Here is a 24,237-nt window from a genome sequence, read left to right as displayed (position 1 = left end):
CCTGGACTTGCATATTTACCGAACCCTACTACGTTTTCCCTGGCAGGCCTGAGAAATGTGGACAAATCACTTTTGGATTTACAGTTTTTTTGTAATCAGAATTACCCTGGTTACAAAGTTCCTCAACAATGACTCTACGGCTAAGTTTGAGCTGGACTTATATTGCATGTCTTATTTTCACATTCTTTAAAAGCTAAGTTGACCTTGGGAATGTGATTTCATGAATTCTTGGTAGGTTTCCAAAAATTTATGATTAAATTTATGACTTAAAAGCAGGAGTGATTTTCCTTCCTAGAACAATATTTTTCTGTCACTTGTTCTGTGGTGTATTTATATGTATATAATGCATTTTTGCTTATTTTCCTCGCTTAGCTACAGGGGAAAAAAAAAAAAGATTAAAATCTTAAATCATAACGGCTGCTGTTCAGAAAATCCATTTCATGCGGAGGATATTGGAAAGGTGGCTGGCTACCTATTTATATTTATATGAAATTAGGTTTAAGAACATCAAAGGAAATATACCATACTGTGCACCTGTAAACTGGACTGCGCAGTATTTACTCATAGAATACAGTCAATTAAACCCAAGCCATACAGGCAATGTACGGGTGACCTACCACTATGAGGGTTTCTGATTCTGTGCTGATGCGAAAATCAAGCCGTACCTGCACGCAGAGCACATACTCGGTGGCGACCATGTGCTTGAAGATGACTGCAGATCTCAAGACGCCGTGGGGGTCCAGCGTAAACTCCTCCTCTTCATTGCCAGTGAGGATGGTGAAGGTAAAAGGGGGGCCATTGTGAAAAGAGTCTTTGTCTGTCACTACCAGCTGCAAAATGCTTGTGCCCACTGGTTTATTTTCCTTTACGCATATACACAACGTATAAAGAAAAGGATTAAAAGGATACATATCACAATCACAAAATACCATGTTTCGCTATCGAGAATATTCAACTGAGTGCTCTTTCCCCAAGACGGCATTTCACAAGCAGCGTTTATTTGGCACCGCTTACGCCCCATGGACCGGTAGCAGAGCTGGAGGTACCCACCACATCTCCAGGGACCGCTGAGCTCTCCCTGACCCTGTCTCTGGTCAGGACTGACTAACCACTAAGGCTCGCGCCCTGCGCAAGGCGCAGAGAAGTGTGAGCTCATCCCACCTCAGACTTTCTGAGGCCAGAGTACAATTTCTGGCGCAACAGGGATGAACGGTAAAATGTGTGACAGATGCTGAGGTTCAAGAGCCTCGGCAAACAGAAACTTACCCAAGAGTTAAGACAGACGTGTTTATACTTTCCTTTAAATAAAATCACTTGATGCATCTTTGGCAGATAAATCATCAAAAGCCACTTAACTGAAACCAAATGCTTTTGTATTTTAAAAGTCAGAGAAGTTTTTGATGTGCAGGATACACTTACTTGAATTACAGCTGTATAGTTAGCTGGAGTAAATACAGGGCTATTATCGTTCACATCGGAAATGTCCACGTTGACCGTCACAGATGAAGACAAAGGAGGGATGCCGCTGTCTCTTGCCTGGATAACTAATGAATAACCAGATATCTGCAAAAAGGTGGAAACGTTAAATCATCGGGAAAGCAGTCCTAAATTTTAACTCATGTTCTTTACATCCAGCACACCACCTACCATATTCTAAGGAAAGCTCTTTGGCCTCATTACCTCCCCTGCCCTTAGTATAACATTATCCTGCTTATTGCCACACTGTGTCCCAACTTCTGTTTTATAAGGCTATCAATAAACATAACAGCTTCACTGTATTAAAATAACTGTATCAGATGATGCATTCCTGAAACAAAAGGGCAGACAAAAATAAATGACGGATAATATCCAAACTCAGCCATTACTACTGTAGCTAACATTTTCATCGCTCCTAGGTGTCAGCTGGGATATGTGACCTGATTCTATTTATCTTACGGTTGGTTTCCAGGATATTATATAAATTGCTTATTAGAGTCAACCTCAGTTTGACACAGAGTGTTTCTAACACGGTGATGGAGAAACAAGAAGAAGTTCACAGGCACTTGGCTTAAACACACTGGAAAACATTTGGGACTACCAGGGACAACAGTCTCTGTAGCAACAGGGTATCATCCACCATTCAGTAGAAGACAAGGGTTTTTTCAGCCTACTTGTTTGCAACAGACATAAACGACTCAGCACGGTGTGGGCAGCTCAGTGCATCACCCGTGGGCCCTCTACGCACATATGTGCCCGTGCCGGAGGTGTGAGCGTATGTGACAATTTGCAAAAGCTCTGTCTATGCACAGCTTATGGATGACAGTTTGGTTTTATGCACTGCGTCCGTATGTCGGCCTCCTTACGTCTTACGACTGCTTTTTACTGTATATCGCTCCCCGCTCCACGGGAAGAGCTGCTGACACGTCTGCCGTGAATCCTTCCACGGGGGAGCGAGCAAAGGGCAAAACGTGCGACAGATAAAACATCCCGCTCCAGCCTCTCGGTGTGGGCCTGAAGAGGAGAAAAACATGCCCCTGCGGAAGGGAACGATGTAATATTAAAGGGTTTTTTTCAGGGTGGGAGGAAAACCAAAGCCATCTGAAAAATAAAAGCCCTTTGGGTAGGAGGGAGGAGTACAGGCTAAGCCTACGAAACAAGGGGGCTCTTCTGGGATGTGGGACCACCCTAAAGTTGAAGGAAACATTTTTCGAGGTGATGTAGAGAGGAGAAAGACTGTGATTTGCTGGGGGCATAGCAGCAGAGGAGGGAGGAAGAATCCTGAATGATGTAAAGTCAAGAAACTGAGGCAGAGAATGAAAAGATTTTTTTCCCCCTTTTGAGTTTTAATATGTAGTTCTAGCTAAAAATCAAGATTGACAGTTTTGTGGGGTCTTTCCCAAATTTTGTGTGTGTTTGCTTTCATTTCCATGTATGCCAGAAAGGTAGATGGCAAAACTCGTGCTTTCTATGTGATTACAGCTCCGGTAACGAGTTTCCTTAAACCACTGAAATCTGGGAGTCAGCACTGCCTCTGGGGATCTACAGCAGATGGGGCATCATGTATCATTTTCCCTGAAGGGGTCAGGAACACCTGTGTCTAGGAAATGTGCCAAGGAAGCAAAGAAAAAGACATATGACAGGTTATTTTAACCGATGGAAACTTTGGAAAATGCAGATCTAACAGAACCGGCGTTAAACATGCACACCCCAGTGAGGGTGAATGTGTGCGCCTGAATACAGATGTACATGAGTGCACCTCGGACACTAAAAAAAATCATATTAAGAAATTAAGCCTGTGCCACATAAGAGAAATATATTACATCACATTTGTAACGTGCACAGCCATTGTTACTCCCCTGTCCTCAGCGGTCTGCGGCAAAGTCATTCTGCCACCAAACACTGACAATTTAATCCTGCCTTTGTGATAATACAGAAGGGGTATTTGCCACTGTTTTAAGCAGTAGCCCTGCTTCCAGTAGGGAGTTCTTCCAGCTGAGTCCATAGCAATCAGCTTCCCTGGTTTTGCAGAGGCATTGCTCAGAGGCAGAAGGCACGGGTTTCTTTATGTGTTGCAAGACTTTTGAAGCCATGTCGCACACTCCTGCCCTGCTAGTAGCACAGGCGACTGTATTTGTTTGTTGTTTTTTTTTTTCCCCAAAAAGCTGCTAATTGCTAGCTATGGTGAAATGGTGATAAATCACCCTGAACGAATAATCTAGTGAGCAAACAAAGCGGCAGAATCTGTTTAATGAAGCACTCTCTCACTTTTGGTACAGCCTAGCCACTTCATAACATCGCCTCCCCAGTGACATGTTTTGCAGAGCGCTAATTAATGGCTGAGGTTTCAGCTCGGTGCCCGGTGCCGCAATCTGGAGGATGTTGCAATCGCCCAGTTGCACACACGGCTGCACGTGTGCGCTTGCACGCGCAGGAGCGAGGAGGCAGCTCATTAGCACAGCAACAGCTGCCGGTGGCACCGCAGGAGAAACCCAGGGTTGCTTTTTCTCCCCGAGCTGGCCTCCGCTGCTGTGTCGGTGCAGGATGGGAACGCTAGCAGAGCTGTTGGTTTGTAAGTAGGACTGGGGATAAGGCTGGGGTGGGAAGAAGTGGAATGACATTAGAAAGACCTGTTGGAGCATCTTAGGCTGATTGCTGCAGAGTATAAAGAAGCTTCTTGAAAGTGAGCTAGCAGCAGAGCTGAGATCAACACACATCTGTAAGTCATTGTAAGTTAAGAAGTCCCACGTGTCTTACCCTTTCTCGATCCAATTTCTTTTTAACCTTCACGAGTCCCAAAACAGGATCAACTGAAAATTCATTGTCTCGATCCCCATTCACTATGGAAAAATGAATCTGGCCGTTGGAAGGGCTATCCAGATCTTCTGCTATCAACTTTTTTAAGAGAAGAATGAAAATTAGCAAAAAAAAAAAAAAAAATATTAAGCCATCTGTATGATACGTTAATTGCTCAACACCCCAAAAGGTAAGACTTCATATTCCATCAGACCAGTTACATCTGAACTGCACACCTCCATAGTATCAAACCAATCAGGGTTTGATAGGAGGCTCCCCTTGGACCTTTTCAAAATTCTAGCATCAAAACACAACACAGTATTTTCATCTTAATATTCCATGGCGCACTTTCTTTCTGGATTAACAAGTTCAAGGACGAGAGCATTGTGAGGTTTGGGTATGGTACACTGCACGCCAGACTGAACAGACACCAGTACTACGTGATACAAATATTATGCTTTTCACTGAAAAGTTGAATTCTGCCTTTCCAATAAAACCCACTTGTTTCTAGCTGACTCATGAAATGCAGTGCCTTAAACATGCCATTACTCTTTGACAGCACACTGGGGTTAAAAAGAAACAGTCAGTGCTACTGCTACTTTCTTTTTGGGGGAAAACTGGCAGCAGCCTGGAAAGCAGTAGGAGATGCAGAGTATTGGCTAGAAAACAGTTTGGGTGATTCAAGATACAGTAGTTATCATTATTAACTGGTGCAGCAGTATTCTATTGAAGGTCAAGTGGCAGAGGGCTTCATCCCACCTAAACGATGCGCATGGCCTCACTCACCATTATCACCGAATCACCAATGGCGGCGTCCTCGCTGATGACTGCGCTGTAGACCGCCTGGCTGAATTTTGGTGCGTTGTCATTAACATCTGTCACGTTTACGTTCACAGTCGTAACAGCGCTCAGAGCTGGAGTACCTCCATCTTTTGCTTCCACTATTAAGTAGAAATCCTTACACGATTCATAATCCAAAGCTTCAAAAATGGAAATGGCTCCTTTGAAGCAAGGGAGGGAGTGTCAACAGCCATTGAAAAACAAATAATGCTATGGACTAAGGGATCTGACTGTAGTAAACAGTACAGCATGCTATTTATCACCATGGCACACATACCAAATATGTTGTTTTAACTGTAACGCTGCCCAATCCAATAAAAATGTTTGGTCAGGTTTCTGCTGCTGTCGTTTGATTAAAGAATGATGCCAATTGCACTTGGGCTGACTCTGCAGAAAGGACCTTCACAAGGCATGAAGCAATGGATGGTTTCTGATGAAAATAACTTTTATTATACCAGTATTGTAGATGGAGAAGTGGGAGCCATATCCACCCATTTGCCTGGGCTCATACACAAAGCCTGTGGGAGAACCGGATGCCGACTCTGGAAATCAGCCCTGACAAGTCAACAGAAATTCACTCCCACGTAATTAACTTCTCATGAATTAAATACAAATGAATGGGCTATGAATACCTTTGAGAAATCAGTTCTCTATCATTTATGTGATTAAACAGGGACTTCCCCGCTCACCTAGGTTTATAAATTTTGGGTTCCCCCACCACACAATCAAAACTAAGATTGTCTATAAGTTGACTCACTTTGTGGATAGAAATTATTTTAATGCAAGCCCTCCACACGTTTCCCACGTACCCACAACCTTAGCAAGAAGCGGGGAGTGGGTTGCGCACAAATTACTAGTGATGCCTTGAAGGAGGTAATACTGGGCATGGCAGGAAAGACTTAAATGCAAATCCTTGACCTTGGCAAGCCGAGTCTTTTTTCAGTACAGACCCATCAGGAGCAGGGATGTATGGGGCTTAAAGGTCATTTAGTCCAACTGCTGCCCAACACAGGTCAGCTAAACCTAATAATTCTTGAAAGTACTTATCTCTGATGTTCTTATAAACCTCCAACAACATTAGTTTCCTAACCTTCTTAGGAAATGTATTCAAGTACTTAATAATCATTACAGTTAGGAATTTCTTCCTATCGTTTAACTGAGATAATCCAAATGCAATTTAAGCCCATTTAAAACTTCTTTTCTCACAACTGGGCATGAAGAACAGTTTATTCCCCTCCTCTTCGTAGGTACTTTTTACAAGCTTGAATACTAACAGCATGTCTTCTCTTTTCTAGCTTAAATAGCCTCAATTCCTTCAGTCTTTCCTGGTAAGCCACATTTTACAGACCTCGGATCATTCTTAATCTCGTCTGGGCTCTCTCCAAATGAATCCTACCTTTCAGCATGACTTGCTGGAAGCAGGAGCCCTGAAGAGAAGCTTCCAAGTGGCTAGCAGAGAGCTCCCACTGATAAATGGTGTGAAGGACATTATTCTTCAAGCCCTGATCAGGCATGCTACATCAGCACCCGTCTGTCTGGAAACAGAGCTCCTGCCTCTAAACCGATAATAATGGAGCTGTCACACATTAATGAATAATAAATAGTTTTGGTTTTTTTTCCCCATGTGATTAAGCTTCATTATGGGTTTTTATTGATTTATCTCCTTGGCTTCATTGTCAAATGTGAAGTTAAGTATCGCTGTCTAGGCGTATTTATGTTTAAATTTTGTTAGCACTAATCAACATTATGAAGATAACAGACAACACACAATTATGGTAAGTCCCTTACACGTAAGGCAGTGGCCTCCGCAGAGTGGGGAGAGATTTTTGCGCACAGTAATATAAATGACACAAGGCATCATTTTGAGATTGTCCAGGTTACTGGTTACTACAGCTGCACCCCAACAAGCGTTACCTTCAGCTTTCAAATACAAGATTGTTTTGTTCTGAAACTATGGTGGCAGATCTGTACTGGTCCTTCTGAGCGATATGAGAATAAGGGGATCCACTACATGAAGCACAGAAGAGTCATAGCTTACTGTCTGTTGATGGATTGAAACCTCAAAAAGGGTAAAGAGTATATCCCACTACGGAAATTCAAAGAAAATGAGTCATTTGGACCAAATAAGGCAACTTTTCTTAGTATTTCTTAAAGGAAGCAGCAGTATGTTTTTAAAATTTGTGACGTATAACCAAAAAAAAACCCAAACCATGGCTGAAGTCAACTGTCAGGCAGCACAAATCAGGAGCAACCTAAGTCAGCGAAGACATATACAGCTGTAGAAACGGCAGTCACCGCCTGACATGTTGGGACTGCCAGCTATTTGGTCCTGGTAGCACTGTCTGATGCTTGCTAAGGTCCAGACTGTTGAGGCTGTACTCAGTTGGCAAGCAGGTAAACATGGCAAGTGTTCGTCACTGCACAGTTTGGCTAATGGGTTGTCACATCTACATTGACTTCAACAGACATACTAATGGAAAAAAGTATTCTCCACTTGAGCTGGGGCAGCGGAGTATGACCGTAATTTACATCACTCTCCAATCTAAAATTGATTTTTAACTGTGCAACTAATTCCACATTGACAAGCTCTGAGTCTCTGTCCCTGGAAATTTTTTGGTCCAGGAGCTTTCCCCAAAGCATTCACGTTTTTCTGACACTTTCGTTTTGCATTACAAGTAAAAGCCACTTTACAAACCTGTTTTTGAGTTAATCCTGAACTTCCCTTTCTCATTCCCTGATCTGATGAGATAGGCAATCTCAGCATTAGTGCCAATGTCTTGGCTTGTAGCAAAAACAGAAAGGACTTCAGTGCCAGGTGAGGTGTCTTCAGGTACTGTGACGAGATAATCTCTTCTTTCAAACACAGGGGGGTTGTCATTAATATCTAGCACTGTAATGGTAACGGTGGCAAATGAGGATAAGGTCAGCACAATGCTCTGATCTGAGGCCTTTACACTGATGTTGTAGGAAGACTGAAGCTCTCTATCAAGTGGATGCTCCAAAATAATGATTCCTGATGACCGGTCAACTGAGAAGTAACCATCTGCGGAGTCTGCCAGGGAATAGGTAACTTTTCTGTTCACACCTGAAAGAGAAGCACATGTGAAAATGATAAAGTGAAACAAAAAAACCAACAGCCTCTTCCCATCTAACAGAAACCCTAAGCAAAATCTGCTATCACACCGATCATTTCCAATGGAGTGGAGCACATGGAGGTAGGAGCACCCGCGGGTACAGTATTGGGAGATCAGGACACGCTCTTCTCACATGTCAAATCCCCACGGGCAAGTTAAGTTCCTTCCCTTATCTTGATACTTCTTTAAAAGATCACTTTGCAGAACTGCTGTGTAATGAAACTTGAAAGCAGAATCCAGATATGGTCCTTGCCTAGAAAAGCTTACAATTGAATTAGATGAGACAGGCAGAATGCTGAAATTGGAAATGTCTCTGAGCACATCTTGAAGGAATAGAAATGTACATAAGGGAAAAATAAACCCATAAAAATACATCAAGTGGCACAGAATGTACTTGCTACCAGTGCTGCTTTGATTCCACTGTTGAGCAGCAAAATATTATCATAACATGATACCTGTTAGACAAAAGCTGCATCAAACAACTCCCGCCAGAATCTGGACACTTTAGAAAGGAAAGTCCCCCATTCCCCCAATTAGACAGTGAAAATGGAGTGGTACAAAAGATACCCTGTGTTTTTCAAATCCTGCCTGTGTTTCCCAACACATAACACCTATCCACCCGGCTGCTGAATATGCAGATCTAGGCTAAGGTGGTTGTCAGTAATAAGGCCTGAGGGGAAGGTACTGACTTTGTTGCTTGCCGCACTACAGTGGGATAGCCATTTCAAATCTAATTAAAAGTGAACACAGACACAACCTAATTCAACTCCCCTGATGCGGGTTGATTTTGTGATTTGGTCCTGAGTGCTGCATTAAGAGATTATAACTAAAGCACAAAAGATCCACTAAAATGGAGAGTCTCTGTTGTTAACATCTCTCACTTGAGCATTTGCTGCCCTTTTTGTCGGAGAGCAGACTTTACAAGCCTGACATTAATCAGACGAACAAGAGCTACCAATCCCTTCTAGGCATATTTTGTTAATTTAAAATTTGTGACAGTATTATTCTGCTTTCCGGCAGCAAAGCATTGTAGAAATGCCTGATCAAAAGCAGCACAAATCACATTTGTTTTCTGCTTGATGTAGCAGGAGTAGAGCATCCACACAAGGGGGAGCTGGGAGACTCTTTCTTCAATCACACGCACATAAAAACTAGAGCAACTACAAAGTCCCAGACCCTACTCGCACAGCGTTTGGAATTACTATTTGGCCTCTTCAGGGAATAGGGTTTTTATGTAGTGCTTGAGACACCAGAGTATATTTCAAACGTTCAAATGTCTTTAAAACACTGAAAAGTTGAAATGGCAGTATTGCAATGAACTTCCCCCCCCCCCCCCAATCACAGCAGAACCTCTCTATTCAGTATGGGATCAGAAATGTGGAAAATACAGTGAGGCCCTCCTTCAGCAAAACAGGCAAGGCAGCTGAGGAGGTGACTCCTGTCCTACAGATGAGGAACCGAGCTCAGCCCATGAACTAGATGGCAGAGGCCCCATCCCTGGAGGTGTTCAAGGCCAGGCCGGATGAGGCTTTGAGCAGCCTGGTGTAGTGGGAGGTGTCCCTGCCCATGGCAGAGGGGTTGGAACTAGATGATCCCTAAAGGTCCCTTCCAACCTGAACCATTCTATGATTCTATGATAAATGCTCTGTCAGCTGACAATCACCCAAACTGACAGAAGTGAAAAAAAGGATTAAAACCCTCTGGGAAGTGGAAGGTTTTGAGGGTCTGAATGGCAGGAGGTGTGTCTACATCTCCAGCAGGGGAGGATCTCCTTCTGCTAGAAATCTTCCTCCAACTTCTACTTACAAAGAGGGACAGACCTGACCAGAACGATTAATGAGCTAGTAATTAGAGCTGATCCCTGGGGATGTTGGAAAAGGGGATTTTGCCTATTCAGAGCATGTAGTTGAACACCCAACCTACACATGAGTTTTAACTGTAAAGCTGTTTAGTATTCTGTACTGGGCTCTCTTGATGTCTGCCAGTTTCTACATAGAATTAAATACTTCTCTGAAGAAGGGACCTTAACTTACACATTCCAGGCATACGTGTCTGTGACTGCAGGAGAGCCTTAGTCTGGTTTGAGTTTTTCTCTGGCACAAAAACCTATTTGATGCTACAGGATACCTTGTCACAAGACAGAAGAATCAGATAGCATGGTCTTTAAAGGCATAAATAGCTAGAAAGGAGATGGTCTACCCATGACTCGCATCTTGAAATACCCCAAAACTTCATCAAGAATATCTTGCAAGGAGGAGTTGGGAGATACAGAATTTGGTGCATGTGATGCCACGTAGGGTGAGTTTACATACAAGAAGTGATAACTGTGGTGATTGCAATCTGATTGATATATTATCAGACCACTCTCCTTGTGTTCTACTTCCTAAAGGTGATGTCCAATAACGAACACAATATGAATAATGTTTTTTGATAAGTGATTGCTAGTGATCCTACAATGGAGACAGACTATGGTGTTCTGGTTGCTAACACTAATACAAGGGATTTTTAGGCAGAAATGGCAAGAGTTACTTCTTGAAGACAAATGCTTTTATTTTTCCTTCCTGGTAAACAAGAGAGGAATACAGAAGTTCCAAGGATGTGGGTTATCTTTTACCAGTCTGGTTTGACAATGAAAACAGTCTTATTTTTCCCATGTGACCTGTAGGAAAAGCTCTTACAGGTGAAAATGCTATTTTATGCAAGGAGAGACAGAAGATCAGGCCAGAGGACCTGAGCTGGGACACTTACACGTACCAAACCTTAGTGGCTTTCTGCCTGAATGCGGAGGCAGAATAGAAGGAGAAATCCAGAAACAGATCTCAGCTGCCTGCTGACCTTCTCCCACAGTGTTTTGTGGGGCTGCAGTTTAACACTCTCTTCTTGGGACGAAAATTAATTCAATGAAAAGCTGGGGCAGAAACAGCAGTTTGAAGAAAGCGCTGTGTTACATCGATAGCTGTTTCCACTCAGCTTCCTGACCCGAGGCTGGAAACAAAATGGGCATGAGGCAAAGGTGAAGTGGGAAGTTATTTCTACTGAAATCCAAAATGCTTTAGTCCAGGGGCTACGATCTGCTGAGAGAGAAGCATCCACTAGTGCGTGTCAATGGCATCCCTGCCGTGGAGGCGATGGTAGATTCTGCTGTGACTATAAAGGAGATGTTTTCTGTGGAAAGGAAACAACTGCTCCAACACCATGGTTCCTGCACTGGTAAAGAGAGCAATCCTCCCACACTGCCTGCCCACAGCTGTTGGGGGATTAATATTTGCAAACTGTGTTGAGTCTATTCGTTTACTCACTTAACTTCTCAGATTTCTAAGGTGCCAATCACGAACATAAGCTATTTGAACATGGAAAGCTTTGCAGGAATTACTATTACTATAAGAGGATTGCAGTACATTTTTTAAATAAAGGAAAAAGCAAGCACATTTTCTATTTAGACGTGTATTAGCATATGATAGAATATTGCCCTTTGCTAAATCTCTGGTGTGAAGAGCTTGTACAACACAGAGCCGTCTAGTACCGCAAATGCCAGCCTTCACACGGGGTTTTTTTCTTGTTTTCTTCTGTACTAAAACAAAGGGGCATGCACTGAATGTCACATAATGACATCTTCTATGTCATTACTACTTTAAATAGCACCAGAGAAATAAAATAACCAACTTCTCTTTATAATTCAGGAGTATCAAATTCCTCCTTGTCTAAGAATCATTTAGGTTGAAAAGGACCTTTAAGATCATCGAGTCCAAACTTTAACCTAGCACTGCCAAGTCCACCACCAAACTACGCTCTTAAGCACCACATCTACACGTCTTTTAAATACCTCCAGGGGTGGTGACTCCACCACTACCCTGGGCAGCCTGTTCCAATGCTTGACAACCCTTTTGGTGAAGAAATTTTTCCTAATATCCAATCTAAACCTCCCCTGGCACAACTTGAGGTTGTTTCCTCTTGTCCTATCGCCCGTTACTTGGGAGAAGAGACCGACCCCCACCTCGCTACACCCTCCTTTCAGGCAGTTGCAGAGAGTGATGAGGTCTCCCCTCAGCCTCCTTTTCTCCAGGCTGAACACCCCCAGCTCCCTCAGCCGCTCCTCATAAGACTTGTGCTCCAGACCCCTCACCAGCTCCGGTGCCCTTCTCTGGACCCGCTCCAGCAGCTCAATGCCCCTCCTGTCCTGAGGGGCCCAAAACTGAACACAGTACTCGAGGTGCAGCTCAGTTGAAAATGGTGGTGTTACGACACAGTTTGATCCAGACCGACACCAATTAAAAGACTGAGCATGAACACAACAGACGCAATTCCCATGACAGTGAGTTTCTGCAGTGAACATTACCTGCCGACTGCATCACACACAAACTAAAATTTACATGTATTAAAGACCATACATAGTGTGTTTCTCCTTTCTGTTTTCATCTGTCACCCTGAACTCATTATTTAATGTGTTTCCCTAAGTTTAGCTAGCCCACTTGTTCTTGTTTATCTCTGGAAAATGATGCTTAACTTTGTCATCTGCTCATTTTCATTTTGAAAACTTATGGAAAGAAAAATAATGGCAAGCATTAAAAATAAACAAACAAGAAGTAAAACAGAAAGCTGTCCAGAAAGAGAACTGTAAAGAAAGTTCTTTATCAATTTAGCAGTCATTTGCAAACATGGTATCTGATTATTGTGGTTCCTCTTGCCTCTGTCTTTCCTGGTGTGACTATCAACACTGGCATGTTCCTATAGCCTTTCCTGATTACCCAAACGTTAACGACAACACCAATTAATGGAAGTTAAAAGTCCACAACTTCATTAACAGCAAACAAGAAAAGACGAATACTAAACCAGATTTTATAATACTCTACTCCATCATTTTGAGATGAAAGAGAAAAATCTTGCCAGAAGTACCTTGCTGAACTGTAGAAGAATATATAGCCCCATAGGGAAAGATATTTCAAGTGATTTTTACAACTTAAGCAGAAAAGCTGGCCAAGTTCAATCCATAACACCGCTACCGAGACAGGCTTTCAGTACTTTGACCCTTTTCTGTGGGGAAACGATAGCCTTAACCCCGAAGGCCTTTACTCACACCAGCGCTCCATTGGAGTCAGGGTACCATGGGATGAAAGCAGGGCCACAGAGGACAGAGATGAAGATAACAATCCTTTGCTGAAGGGAAATATTGGACAGAAACAGCAGGCATAACCTTTTAGTGGTATGATACCTTCCACGGGTGTCTGAAACCCTGCTTTCTGTTTCGGCTGGGTCACGTGTTGTCTTTTTTTTTAATGAGATGTGGATGGTTGGCTCACCCTTTATATAGTCCAGGGTACTGGCTTACATGACTTTACACAAATACTTTTTTCCATCAGCGCTCCTGAGTGATTCACTTCCTCGTGCTGATCAGGCATAAGCTTGGTGAGTTTCACAGAATCACAGAATGGTCGGGTTGGAAGGGACCTCTGGAGACCATCCCGTCCAACCCCCTGCCAGAGCAGGGTCACCCAGAGCAGGTTGCACAGGAACACGTCCAGGCGGGTTTGGAATGTCTCCAGAGATGGAGACTCCACCACCTCTCTGGGCAGCCTGTGCCAGGGCTCTGCCACCCTCAAAGTAAAGAAGTTCCTCCTCATGTTTAGGTGGAACTTCCTATGCTCAAGTTTGTGCCCGTTACCTCTTGTCCTGTTGCCGGGCACCACTGAAAAAAGCCTGGCCCCACCCTCCTGACAACCACCCTTTAAGTATTTATAAGTCTAATATACTTATATTCCTGAAATGGGGGAGCCCGTTTTGGATACACTTGATTTCAGGTTACGCACTGCAGCTGACAACATTGGGCAACATAGCCTGAAGCAATGGAATGCACACGTAGAGAGATATATATAGAAAAATATAGGCATGTATGTATGTATGTTAACAATGTCTTGGAAATCTCAAAAAGTAAATAAATAGCAATGACAGAGTATGGAGATAGCAGGAATCTTGGGAGGTCATCTAATTTATCCCTGCACAAAGAAAGGATGGATGCAATTTATCCCCAAACACAGGCCTATCCTTTGATCATGAACTTGCATAACCTCCTTGAATAACATCCCCCAGTGCCTCGCTTTCTTACAACTAAAAATCTTGCTCTGGCTTTTTGCTGAGATCGAATAAAAATAATAAAAGACGAGGGGGGAAAAAAAGAACAAAGGTTGACTTCCTTCCTCAGAGCTACTTGTCTGATATCTGAAGACTGTTATACTTTATCATCTCACTTCTCTTTCCCCTGGCACCCCCTTGTCAAGTGTTTTAATATTTCCTGGTAGCACACATTTTCCAGACCTGTGATCTTTCTTGTAAATCTCCAGGTAGCCCACATCTTCCTGGAGGTGCTGTACCCAAAGCACGACACAGCCTTTCAGGTCAGGATTTGCCAACACCAAGTAAATAGAAAGAACTACTTCTGTTTTCCAGCATTACTCTTGTTTACCCATTTCATTAAAGTATTCGCCTTTCCACACCAGTATGAAAGTGTAAACATACATTCAGCCTGTGATTCACCATCATACAGCTGCTTCTCCGCAGTTCTGCTGCCCAATCAGTCATTACCCAAGCAATATTGGTGCACTTGGTTATTCTTATTTAAACAGAGGATTTCACATTTATCTTGATGACTTGCATTGTATTTTTCCAAACCCTTTTCCAACTGTTAAATCCCACAACTACGACTTTGACACTATCCAGGGTACTTGCAGCCCCATGCTGCTCTCCAACACCTAGCAATGCAGACTCTCTGCCTACTTACCCACTCAGGAATTAAAATAAGAGCAATGCTGCACCCAGTACCTTCCTTAACATATCCCTCCAGTGTGACAGTCATTACAAACTCACCTGATGACAGTTTCACGTAAACCACGTTTCCCTAGCTTGCTTATAAAAATATCATGCAGCACAATGTCAAAAGCCTCACTAAACCTAAGCCATACCACCCATAATATTTCTTTCTACGTAGCCTCTTTGCATGTTGCAGAATGAAATGAGATTGGTTCGTTGACTTCTGCTTGCTGAACAGAAACCAGCTCTTAGTCATCTTGATACACATATACTCATTATTTTAATGCAAGCTGGGTGACTAAGTTCCCCTGACTACCTATCTGCAGCTTTAAAAATCTGGCCCTTTGAAAGATTCAACAACAGGGGCACTTACAGGATTGGGTCTCCTGAGTGCCTAGGCATGGGAAGCCAAATAAGCAATGTGAAGTAGGGCTTGTTTAGGCAGAAACCTAAGCTTTCCATCATAATCCCCAAACAACTTGTTTGTTTACCTCCTAACACTAGGTAAGTCTAAACTCCACAGAGCCCATTATTTTTTATTTGGCAATTTTTCAGGGGCCCAATATGCTGTATCTCTGCATTCCTAGAAGTGCTTCTGCCTTTATTAAGAAGGCAAAAGCTAGGTTTTCTCATGAACAACTCACAGGGTGAACTTGGACCAGGACTGGCCAGCCCACTGGGGGATGTGGGACATTGACCTCCCACTCTTCTTATGGAAGAGAAGCCTAACGGTAAGGACACCTTTCCAGGAAGGAGGATTACGTTGCCAAAGACTATTACTTTTCACTGAATAAGCCCTGGGGAACAGAGCCCAGAACCCAATCACCCACCAGGCTACAGAGCAAGGCTCACTCCTGCCTTTTTTTTTTTTTTGTTCCCTCTGGCTAATTCCTGAACCCTTTTTCAAAACAGCTTCAGTGACAGTGGAAAGTAACGCCTACTCCAACTATAACCCTTACTTATGCCATGCTGTTTTGCATAGCTGCAGAAAAAGGAATTAATAATTCCGTTCTTCCAGATCCTGCATTAGTGCACTGAACCCTGGGCTATTTTAAAAGTCAGTGAGGCAAAGACGTGGACAAAGATATAGGAAGCTCCATGTATGTTTTAAAGAGAATGAGCCATCCTCTGGAAAGTATCTAATTATATTTATTTTACAAACACTCAGACAATATCCAGAAATATCGTCTAGCTAGTGCTGGCTTCATTGCCAAAGTTTGCTACCTATTAGTTGTTGAGTTTTAGCAAATCTTCTGTCCTATTAGCTCTGTTATTCTTATCCATCTTTCAATCCTTGTTTTTTTCTTATTTTTCAGATCCTGAATGCCTCAAAAGTTTCTTGAGCCATTTTAAGGGACCTGCACAACATACACAAACATGCAAATTAGAGGTTTGCTGTATGCTGGCTTTACCAGCAAATGTCAAAATCAATAACTATTTCAGCATTTTTATTTTTTTGTTACTTGCCATTATACATAATTCAGAGAACTGTTCTTTACTCAAGTTGTGACTGTCTTGCACTCCTCTCTGACACTTCAACGATCCCATCTGGCAGCACTCTTCCCTTCTCCAAGCCCAGCTGTGTGACCCAGCTGTGGGTCCAACAGGCTCAGTTGCCCTAATTTCTTCAAGAGCAAAGCCCACCATTGATAAGGCTGAAGTCTTTACTCATTACTTCCATGCATGTGTTTTTAAAAAGTGGTGACCCACTGAAAAACCTAATGGAGGGATTTTTTTTCTGTGCTGTGCTCACCAGTGCTTTGATGCCCCTTTCTACAAATCAGTGATAAACCCCAGAGAGCTAGCTATGTTCCTCAGTCATTATTGCTGATAGATATTTCATTTTTATTGTTTAAATGGTTTCTTCATTTTTTCTCATTGACCCAAGGAGAGGACAAGAAGAAAAAGAAGAGGTGTGTCTACCTCCTGGAGGTAGATACACTCCAGACTGGACTGCCTGAAACCTAAAGGAGAAGTTATATTACCATTCTTCCCTAGAACAGACATTTCTTATTTCCCATGCACCCACCTTATGCGTGTACATAGTGAGGGTTTGGTTTTGAGTTTTTTTGACAAACCAAGTCTTTATTGAAACATCAAAATCACCGAGGTCAAACCTTGCAAGGAAAATACCAGTTTTGTCACGGATTTCTTTGAAATACAAGATAAAACTTTCCATCAGAAGCTGAAAGAAAATGGCACTCCTTCCCCCAGTTCGCCAGGTTCCCCAGCCGCTCACTAGGCAGATGATGGGCCACAGTTTGCTCCCCTATAGTTCTTGGTGGAGAAGGTCGGGGTTAGGGAGCAGATGTCTCCTAGAAGGTCAAACAGCTTCCCAAAGGGGCTGAGTCCCTTCAGTTGCAGCTCTTCCACTTTGTCAAAGAGGTGAATAATTAGTTCCCCACACCAAAACCAGACTGATTAAAGACTTGATTGATTTAAACTCTCCACATTAAGCACAAATGCACTAATCAGATGATTAAAGAATCCTTCTCATAAATCTTGGTCCAAATAATATTTAACTCTATACAACTCTTTAAAAACCACAACCAAATTCAACCACAATTGACCTGTATAACCTGGCTGTATAAATTTATCTATGGGAGAGTGTGAAGTCTTATCCTGGCTCCCTGAATTAGGCTTTCAACACCTATTTTTTCCTCACGCCCACCTAAGTACCAAAGCTTCAAATACAGAGAACGAAGACCAGAAAACCAGGGTCATCATTCAAATCTCTCCACCCCCAAACTAACTGGATGGTTTTTTTGGAACTGAGGAATAAACGGACTGTTCTGCATTCCGCTGTGAGGTTACGAGCCCGGCAGAAGCTGTAACACATCTGAAACTCCAGGCATCCTATGCTCAAATCTGAGAAAATGCTTTAAAAAAAGCAGCGCACTCTTTATTATTTTTCTAGGTTGCATTACTGAACGCTATTAAATCTGCTATTAGATATGGGAAAATATTTTCCCAAACTACACTTCCTGCAAAATCTCACCTGCCATTGATCCTTCTTCTTTGAATTATCTCCAACTTGGGAAGAACTGGCAGTCAGAGAGGGCATCACTGTGGGTTTGCTGCCTGTTGTCACTGCTCTGCCAGGTCACGGTGAGGATGTTAGGCTTTTGTCTGTATCCACAGTGCAGGTCTGTTTATTCCCAGAGGGCCCCTGGGGTGCCCACACCGCACAGAACTCAGGGAATATCTCCATCCTGGGAGTTATCCAACAGCCACCTGGACACAGTCCTAGACAACCTGCTGTAGGTCGCCCTGCTTGAGCAAGGTGGTTGGACAAGATAACCTTCTAGAGGTCCCTTCCAACCTCAACCATTCTGTGCCTGTGTGAAACCCTGCAGCATGATACCTCTGTGTCCACAAGGCCAGGAGACACATTTCTAGCAAGGCTGTCCAAAGTGCTTCACCTCTGACTTGCCACCACACACAACCCTGTGGTTCTCACCTTCAGCCCACAGCAAGGGACCTTCCTTACTCATTTGCCATTTGCACATGCCATAAAAATGGGCCAGGGGAACACAGGGTCATTCCTGCTGGGAAGTGGACCATGATCTGAGACAAATACAAGGCATGGACTAAACTATGTCAAAGAATAGGGCAGCTGGCTAAGGACTGCCTGGCCGGGCAAGCGAGCAGGTGGGGGCCTTTGCTGGTTGAGGTGTGACTGCTACTCAAGGAAGAATCAGATCAGTCTGAATTGTGTTTCTGAGAAACTCCTAGATTTGGCTAGCCACACCATGACCTGGGCACCAGCTGGTTGCTTGCAGGCTGCATGTCACCAGTGCTCCTGTAAAATGTACTTGTATGGGCCCTGGGGCTGGAGAACGGGGTTGAGGGACAGCTGCGGACAGGGCAGGGAGGTCTATGCACTGCAAGGAACAATTTGCAACCAAATAAAGGCCACTCCTGTTAACTTTTTCTCTGCCTACATGCCTTTGTTTTCCTGCACATTGGCTGCATGCAATACAAGGTGCTGGCTCCAAGACAACCTAGTCCATATATACTGGTTGGTTGTGTAACTGAACAGGGAAGGACCTCCATGAGCAGGTACCAGCCATGGCTTTGGCTGTGGGGTAAAGCAGAGGCTGGAAGGCAGCGGTGGCAGGCAGAACAAGTCTGGCAGACAAGGTCATTCCCATTCTGAGTGAAATTCAAACCCCATCTTCATCATAAACCCAGAGAAAAATCAATAGGTCAGTGAAATCACTATCCTGACGACAAACGTGGATGGTGTGGAACTGCCAGTGCCCCACTGGTGACGACGAGGACCGCAGAAGGACAGATGATACACTGCTCATATTTAGTACAGTAAGTGCTTCTGCCTTTGGTAGACTGCACCATCAATCAGCATGGAAATGGGCCTGAGCATGGAGGTCATTCGCAAGGCAAAGCGGCTGGAATTGAGGCAGGACTTACCCATCACTTAAAGCACTGCTGAGCTTGGACCACGCTGACATTCATTCTTGTATTCTGCGAGCGAGGCCGCAACACTGTACGCATGCAGAAAACATGAGCAGCCCTGGAAATGCGCATGCACCTGCAGCTCAGGTAGCAATTTGGGCTCCAGATTTACTTTGATGTTTATCGATTTTTTAATGTCACGTTTGCCACAAAGTTCCATGTAGGTTTTCTCAGTGTTGCTGCTCTAGCATCACCCTAATTCCGTTGAAACGGGCTGATACTGTAGTTGTCTGATGGGTTTGCTCACATAATTACACCTCGGCATTCACTCCAAGTCTTCTTCTGCCTTAATCTCGACAGAATGCTCTAATTTGGCACTTTGATTTGAAGACAGTCGGAGGTGGAAAATTCACTGCTCCCTGTGATCTTCTCCAAAAAACCGTAAACCCAGCGTTTCTCTTTCATTTCTTAGTTTACACGTTTCCAAACCATATGGTGGTGAATTAGTAGGAAATATTATCTTGTGGAAATTTTAAGAATTTACAATGGAAGCAGATTGGGAAAAAGAATTGTCTTATATTAAAGTTACTACTATGTTTTAGCAAAGGTATGTGTGTATACTCTCTTCCTTCAATAAATATCTTCATTTGAGACACCTAGCTACATGGAGAGGTGATGGAAAATGAACTTGCATGCTACTAGAGTTAAGTGCTTGATAGCTAAAGTCATTTTCTTCTGTTGAATACTGTGAAGAAGAATGGCATCTCTCCTTCAGTGTGTCCAGCTGGTACAGCTAGTTTCTAAGCGTGTATCCAACTTACTAATATATTAAACAACAATTTATGTTCCATTCCTGAAATTTCCCAGGATATTATAAGTTAAGGAATTTTAAGAGATATCAAAAGCACAAGGCAGATGTAATACTATTTTCCTATTAACTGGAAATCTTCTAAATTATCCAACAGTGTGTGACCGCAATATTTTCACTTTTATGTTAAATTGTATTTAGTTGCAGACCACAAACTGACTTCTCTCAAGTTTGGTTTCAACAGCCTCTATACTGACACTCCTATCCTTATAGTACTTTAGCTCTCTAAAGCCCAAAGCAGAAGAATTGGCAAACTCTAAGACTGATCATAAGATGTTTCCTGAATGTTAAAAATTTGTATGATGATTACTGGCTCCACTGATGTTTTCTGGATAACGGTCCACAATACCTTACAGGAATAGCCCATCAGGAATATCAATAATCCATTTTTTTCTTTGTGCTGGGAACATTACACTACCTGAACTCATTCTTTATCCAGCAATAAGGAATCGGGGATTTTGGTACGGACTAATAGAACAGTAATTAATAAAAAATCCAATTTTAGAGACAAGAGTCACTTTCATATGATACAGTGTCTTGTTTGATTTTCAGATGTAATCATTAAGGAAGTACGTAGCCCCTTCTCATTCATCACATGCATCCCTCCCTTTAACTTATCCAGTTTCAGAAGGAAGATGTAGCAATTAGCTCTTTGTGTTTTTTATTCATTGCTAACCATTATTATTTAAAGTTGGTGCTAGCAAGAACTTTTACTGACAACTTTTTATTGTAATTCTTTCTGTCTCCCCCCTCTCCTTGAATTTCAATTCATCTATGAGAGAAACGGTAATTAAGACAACAGAGGAAACCAACAACACTGGGTCTTCAGACTGTTTCATAGTTTACTACCAGTAATTGGCTTTTCACTGCAGGACAGTATCATAATTTTAACTGTGATTTTTCAACCAAAGTATATAATGCAGCTCTTGATAGACACACGAATCCTTTACTGATTCCTGTATGTTATCAGCCTTAGCAGCAACTGAGACTTCCAACACGCACCGTAGTTCCAAAAAAAGAAAAGATTTTAACATGAAACATTTTTTCATTCAACGAAAGGTCTGCTTTTTATGGGAAGCTACTCAGGCCACAGTTTTTACAAAACATCTCCAAAAGCACAGGAAGTAAAAATAAACTATGGGATTTATTTATTCCAACTGAACTGAATGAGCTAAAAAAAAATCTGATACTTGGTAGGTTTTACCACTGTGTATGCAAAAAAACCCTTTAAATATTTATAATTGGGCCCAGATTTCAAGGTTAAGGTCCCATATAATAAAGTATTAAACTTTAAAAGAATGCACAGTTAAATAACCAGAACATTTATAACGTACATTCACAGCGTACAACAATAGTTTTATGCTACAGTAACCAGCTGGAACAAATGGGAGTTATAGCATATAAAATTCTAGAAAAGCTGTGATTAATCAGGTATAGGTCTCTATGGCAGAAAAGTATATTATTTGCATAAATAGAGGCATGGTTATTCAAAATCATGGCTCAAGAAAAGAGGTGAGACCACTGGAGGAAAAGAGTTGGAATTTACCCCCAAAACTATCATTTACCCCTACACATCACCAATCAAGAGAATGAAAGACTACACGCTTCTGTGGCTGCTGCCACACTTTTCTGTTTGTAACACCATTCTGTCAAGCTCAGCCGTGAGCATTTTGACGTAGAGAAACAGAAGAGAGAAAAACGGGGAGGACACAGACGCAAAAGGAGGAAAGAATGAGGGAAAGCAGCAATAGAAAAATTAATCTGTATTGCAATTCCACCAACCCACAGAGTTACCCTGAACATTAATTATTTGCAGCGTTACTCACCAACATCAGGATCAGTGGCTTGGACTCTTGTTAACAAAGCTTTAGTGGCTGTATTCTCATAGACACAGGCGGTGTAGTGATCAGAGGAGAACGCTGGTGGATTATCATTAACATCTTCTAAAATAAGATGGATTTCTGATTGGCAAAACCTGCCACCACCATCTGTAGCTCGGGCAACCAAGTTGTATGCAGGGATTTTCTCGCGGTCGAGAGGGGCCAAGGATTTCAGCTCACCTAAAATTGATTAAAAGCAGCATCCGTCATTACTACTGTAGCAACATCACTAATTCTATAGTGTGAGTATCTCAAAAACATGTATTTCAAAGGAACAGGAAAGAGAAAAAAAATCAACTTTGCTTATTCCAATGAATGGATTAAAAAACTCACAGCAGTGCCACTTCACACTCCTCCCTACCCAACAAAGTGAGCTGCCAATGTGAGTGCAGGGAGGACAAGCCATGCCTGGTGGCCTTCAACAGCCTACAACTACACCCATATGAACACCACCGTCTTTTTCCATGTCTGTCTTTCTGTTACTCTCAAGACTTACAGACTCCTAGAAACAGAAACACATTCTGAATCTGATGACAGTGTCCATAATGAACTCTAAAGTTTTCTAATGCTACTATTCAAAAATAACACAAACATTCCCCTCTTCTCCCCACAAAGCAATCTCCAACCAGCTCTGCATTCCTGTAGATACCTCTGGCATCTAGTTTGAAACAAACTTCTTACTCTCATACAGAGGTGGGTATTACAATAGACATTAACAGCAACAAAAAGCCAGCTTATTCAGCCTGTGAGAGCTTTACCGATGATTTGTTTTCCACTGCACAGACAACCAACCACCAAACATTGCCACACCAGCAAACAGCCACTACAAGTCGGAAGATGAGGTTTGGGTTAATTTTGTAAAGGGTGTAATTTGCAGTTAAATACAAAATTTGTTGTTGAAGAGGTCAATACTTCCCCTTCCACACACTGCATAGATCCCAAACACCTCTTCTTCCATCAGTAACACCACGGCAATAGCAGGCACTGCCTCCTGCTAGTCAGGCAGAGGAGGCATTGCACAGGGAAGGACTTGGTCTATCATTATGGAAACCAAATTCCTAAGAATAACAGAGGGGTGGGATTCTTATTCATGGGAAAATAATTTTATTTAGCTTTACTTCGTAACAACCATAAAATCTAGATCTTAACAGAGATCAGTATTTTTTTCCAGACCAACTGCCAAACGTACAAGACCTTTGTAGCATTCCACTGTGCCCACAAATTCATTACTGATATCCTTTCTCCTCCAGAATCTGTGTATAAAAGGAATGCCTTCTTTACAGGGTCTAAATAGCAATATATCTAGACAAAGGTGGAAGAAGTGAAATCCAAAGGTGAAGGAGGACCCCGTCGACATCCGCCCCTCTTCTGTATGAAAAAGACTCCAGGACAAGCACATGGAGGACAGTGAGGTGATGTGAGGCAGCCAGCATGGCTTCACCAAGGGCAAATCCTGCCTGATCGACCTAGTGGCCTTCTATGCCAGAGTGACTACATCAGTGGACAAGGAAGAGCTACGCATGTTGTCTATCTGAACTTCTGTAAGGTCCTTGACACAGTCTCCCACAACATCCTTCTCTCTAAATTGGAGAGATATGGATTTGATGGGTGGACTGTTTGGTGGATAAGGAACTGGCTGGATGGTTGCATCCAGAGGGTAGTGGTCAATGGCTCAATGCCCAGATGGAAACTGGTGACAAGCGGTGTCCCTCAGGGGTCCGTACTGAGACCAGTACTGTTTGATATCTTCATCAATGACATAGACAGTGGGATTGAGTGCACCCTCAGCAAGTTTGCAGACAACACCGAGCTGAGTGGCATGGCTGACGCACCTGAGGGGTGGGATGCCATCCAGAGGGACCTGGACAAGCTCGAGAAGTGGGCCTGTGTGAACCTTATGAAATTCAACAAGGCCAAGTGCGAGGTCCAGCACCTGGGTCTGGGTAACCCCTGGATTCAATACAGGCTGGGGGATGAAGGATCTAAGAGCAGCCCTGAGGGGAAGGACTTGGGGTTACTGGTGGGT

The 24,237-nt window shown here is 42.8% G+C and overlaps 1 protein-coding gene across 3 annotated transcripts in view; it reads right to left on the bottom strand.

The window, feature by feature from the left end:
- The window catches only part of FAT3 (FAT atypical cadherin 3), a 357,170-nt gene that overhangs the window by 46,972 nt on the left and 285,961 nt on the right, over positions 1–24,237 (bottom strand). For all 3 annotated transcript variants that reach the window (XM_054187680.1, XM_054187684.1, XM_054187685.1), the window contains exons 13-18: positions 22,158–22,391; positions 7,808–8,197; positions 5,059–5,273; positions 4,234–4,371; positions 1,420–1,563; positions 666–863 (exon numbers count right to left, since the gene is read on the bottom strand). In XM_054187680.1, the coding sequence (XP_054043655.1) occupies positions 666–863; positions 1,420–1,563; positions 4,234–4,371; positions 5,059–5,273; positions 7,808–8,197; positions 22,158–22,391 (1,319 nt within the window). The remainder of the gene's footprint in view (positions 1–665; positions 864–1,419; positions 1,564–4,233; positions 4,372–5,058; positions 5,274–7,807; positions 8,198–22,157; positions 22,392–24,237) is intronic.

This window comes from Rissa tridactyla, chromosome 1 (genome assembly GCF_028500815.1).
Source record: "Rissa tridactyla isolate bRisTri1 chromosome 1, bRisTri1.patW.cur.20221130, whole genome shotgun sequence".
Lineage (NCBI taxonomy): Eukaryota > Metazoa > Chordata > Aves > Charadriiformes > Laridae > Rissa > Rissa tridactyla.
This window is presented reverse-complemented; position numbering and strand designations above follow the sequence as displayed.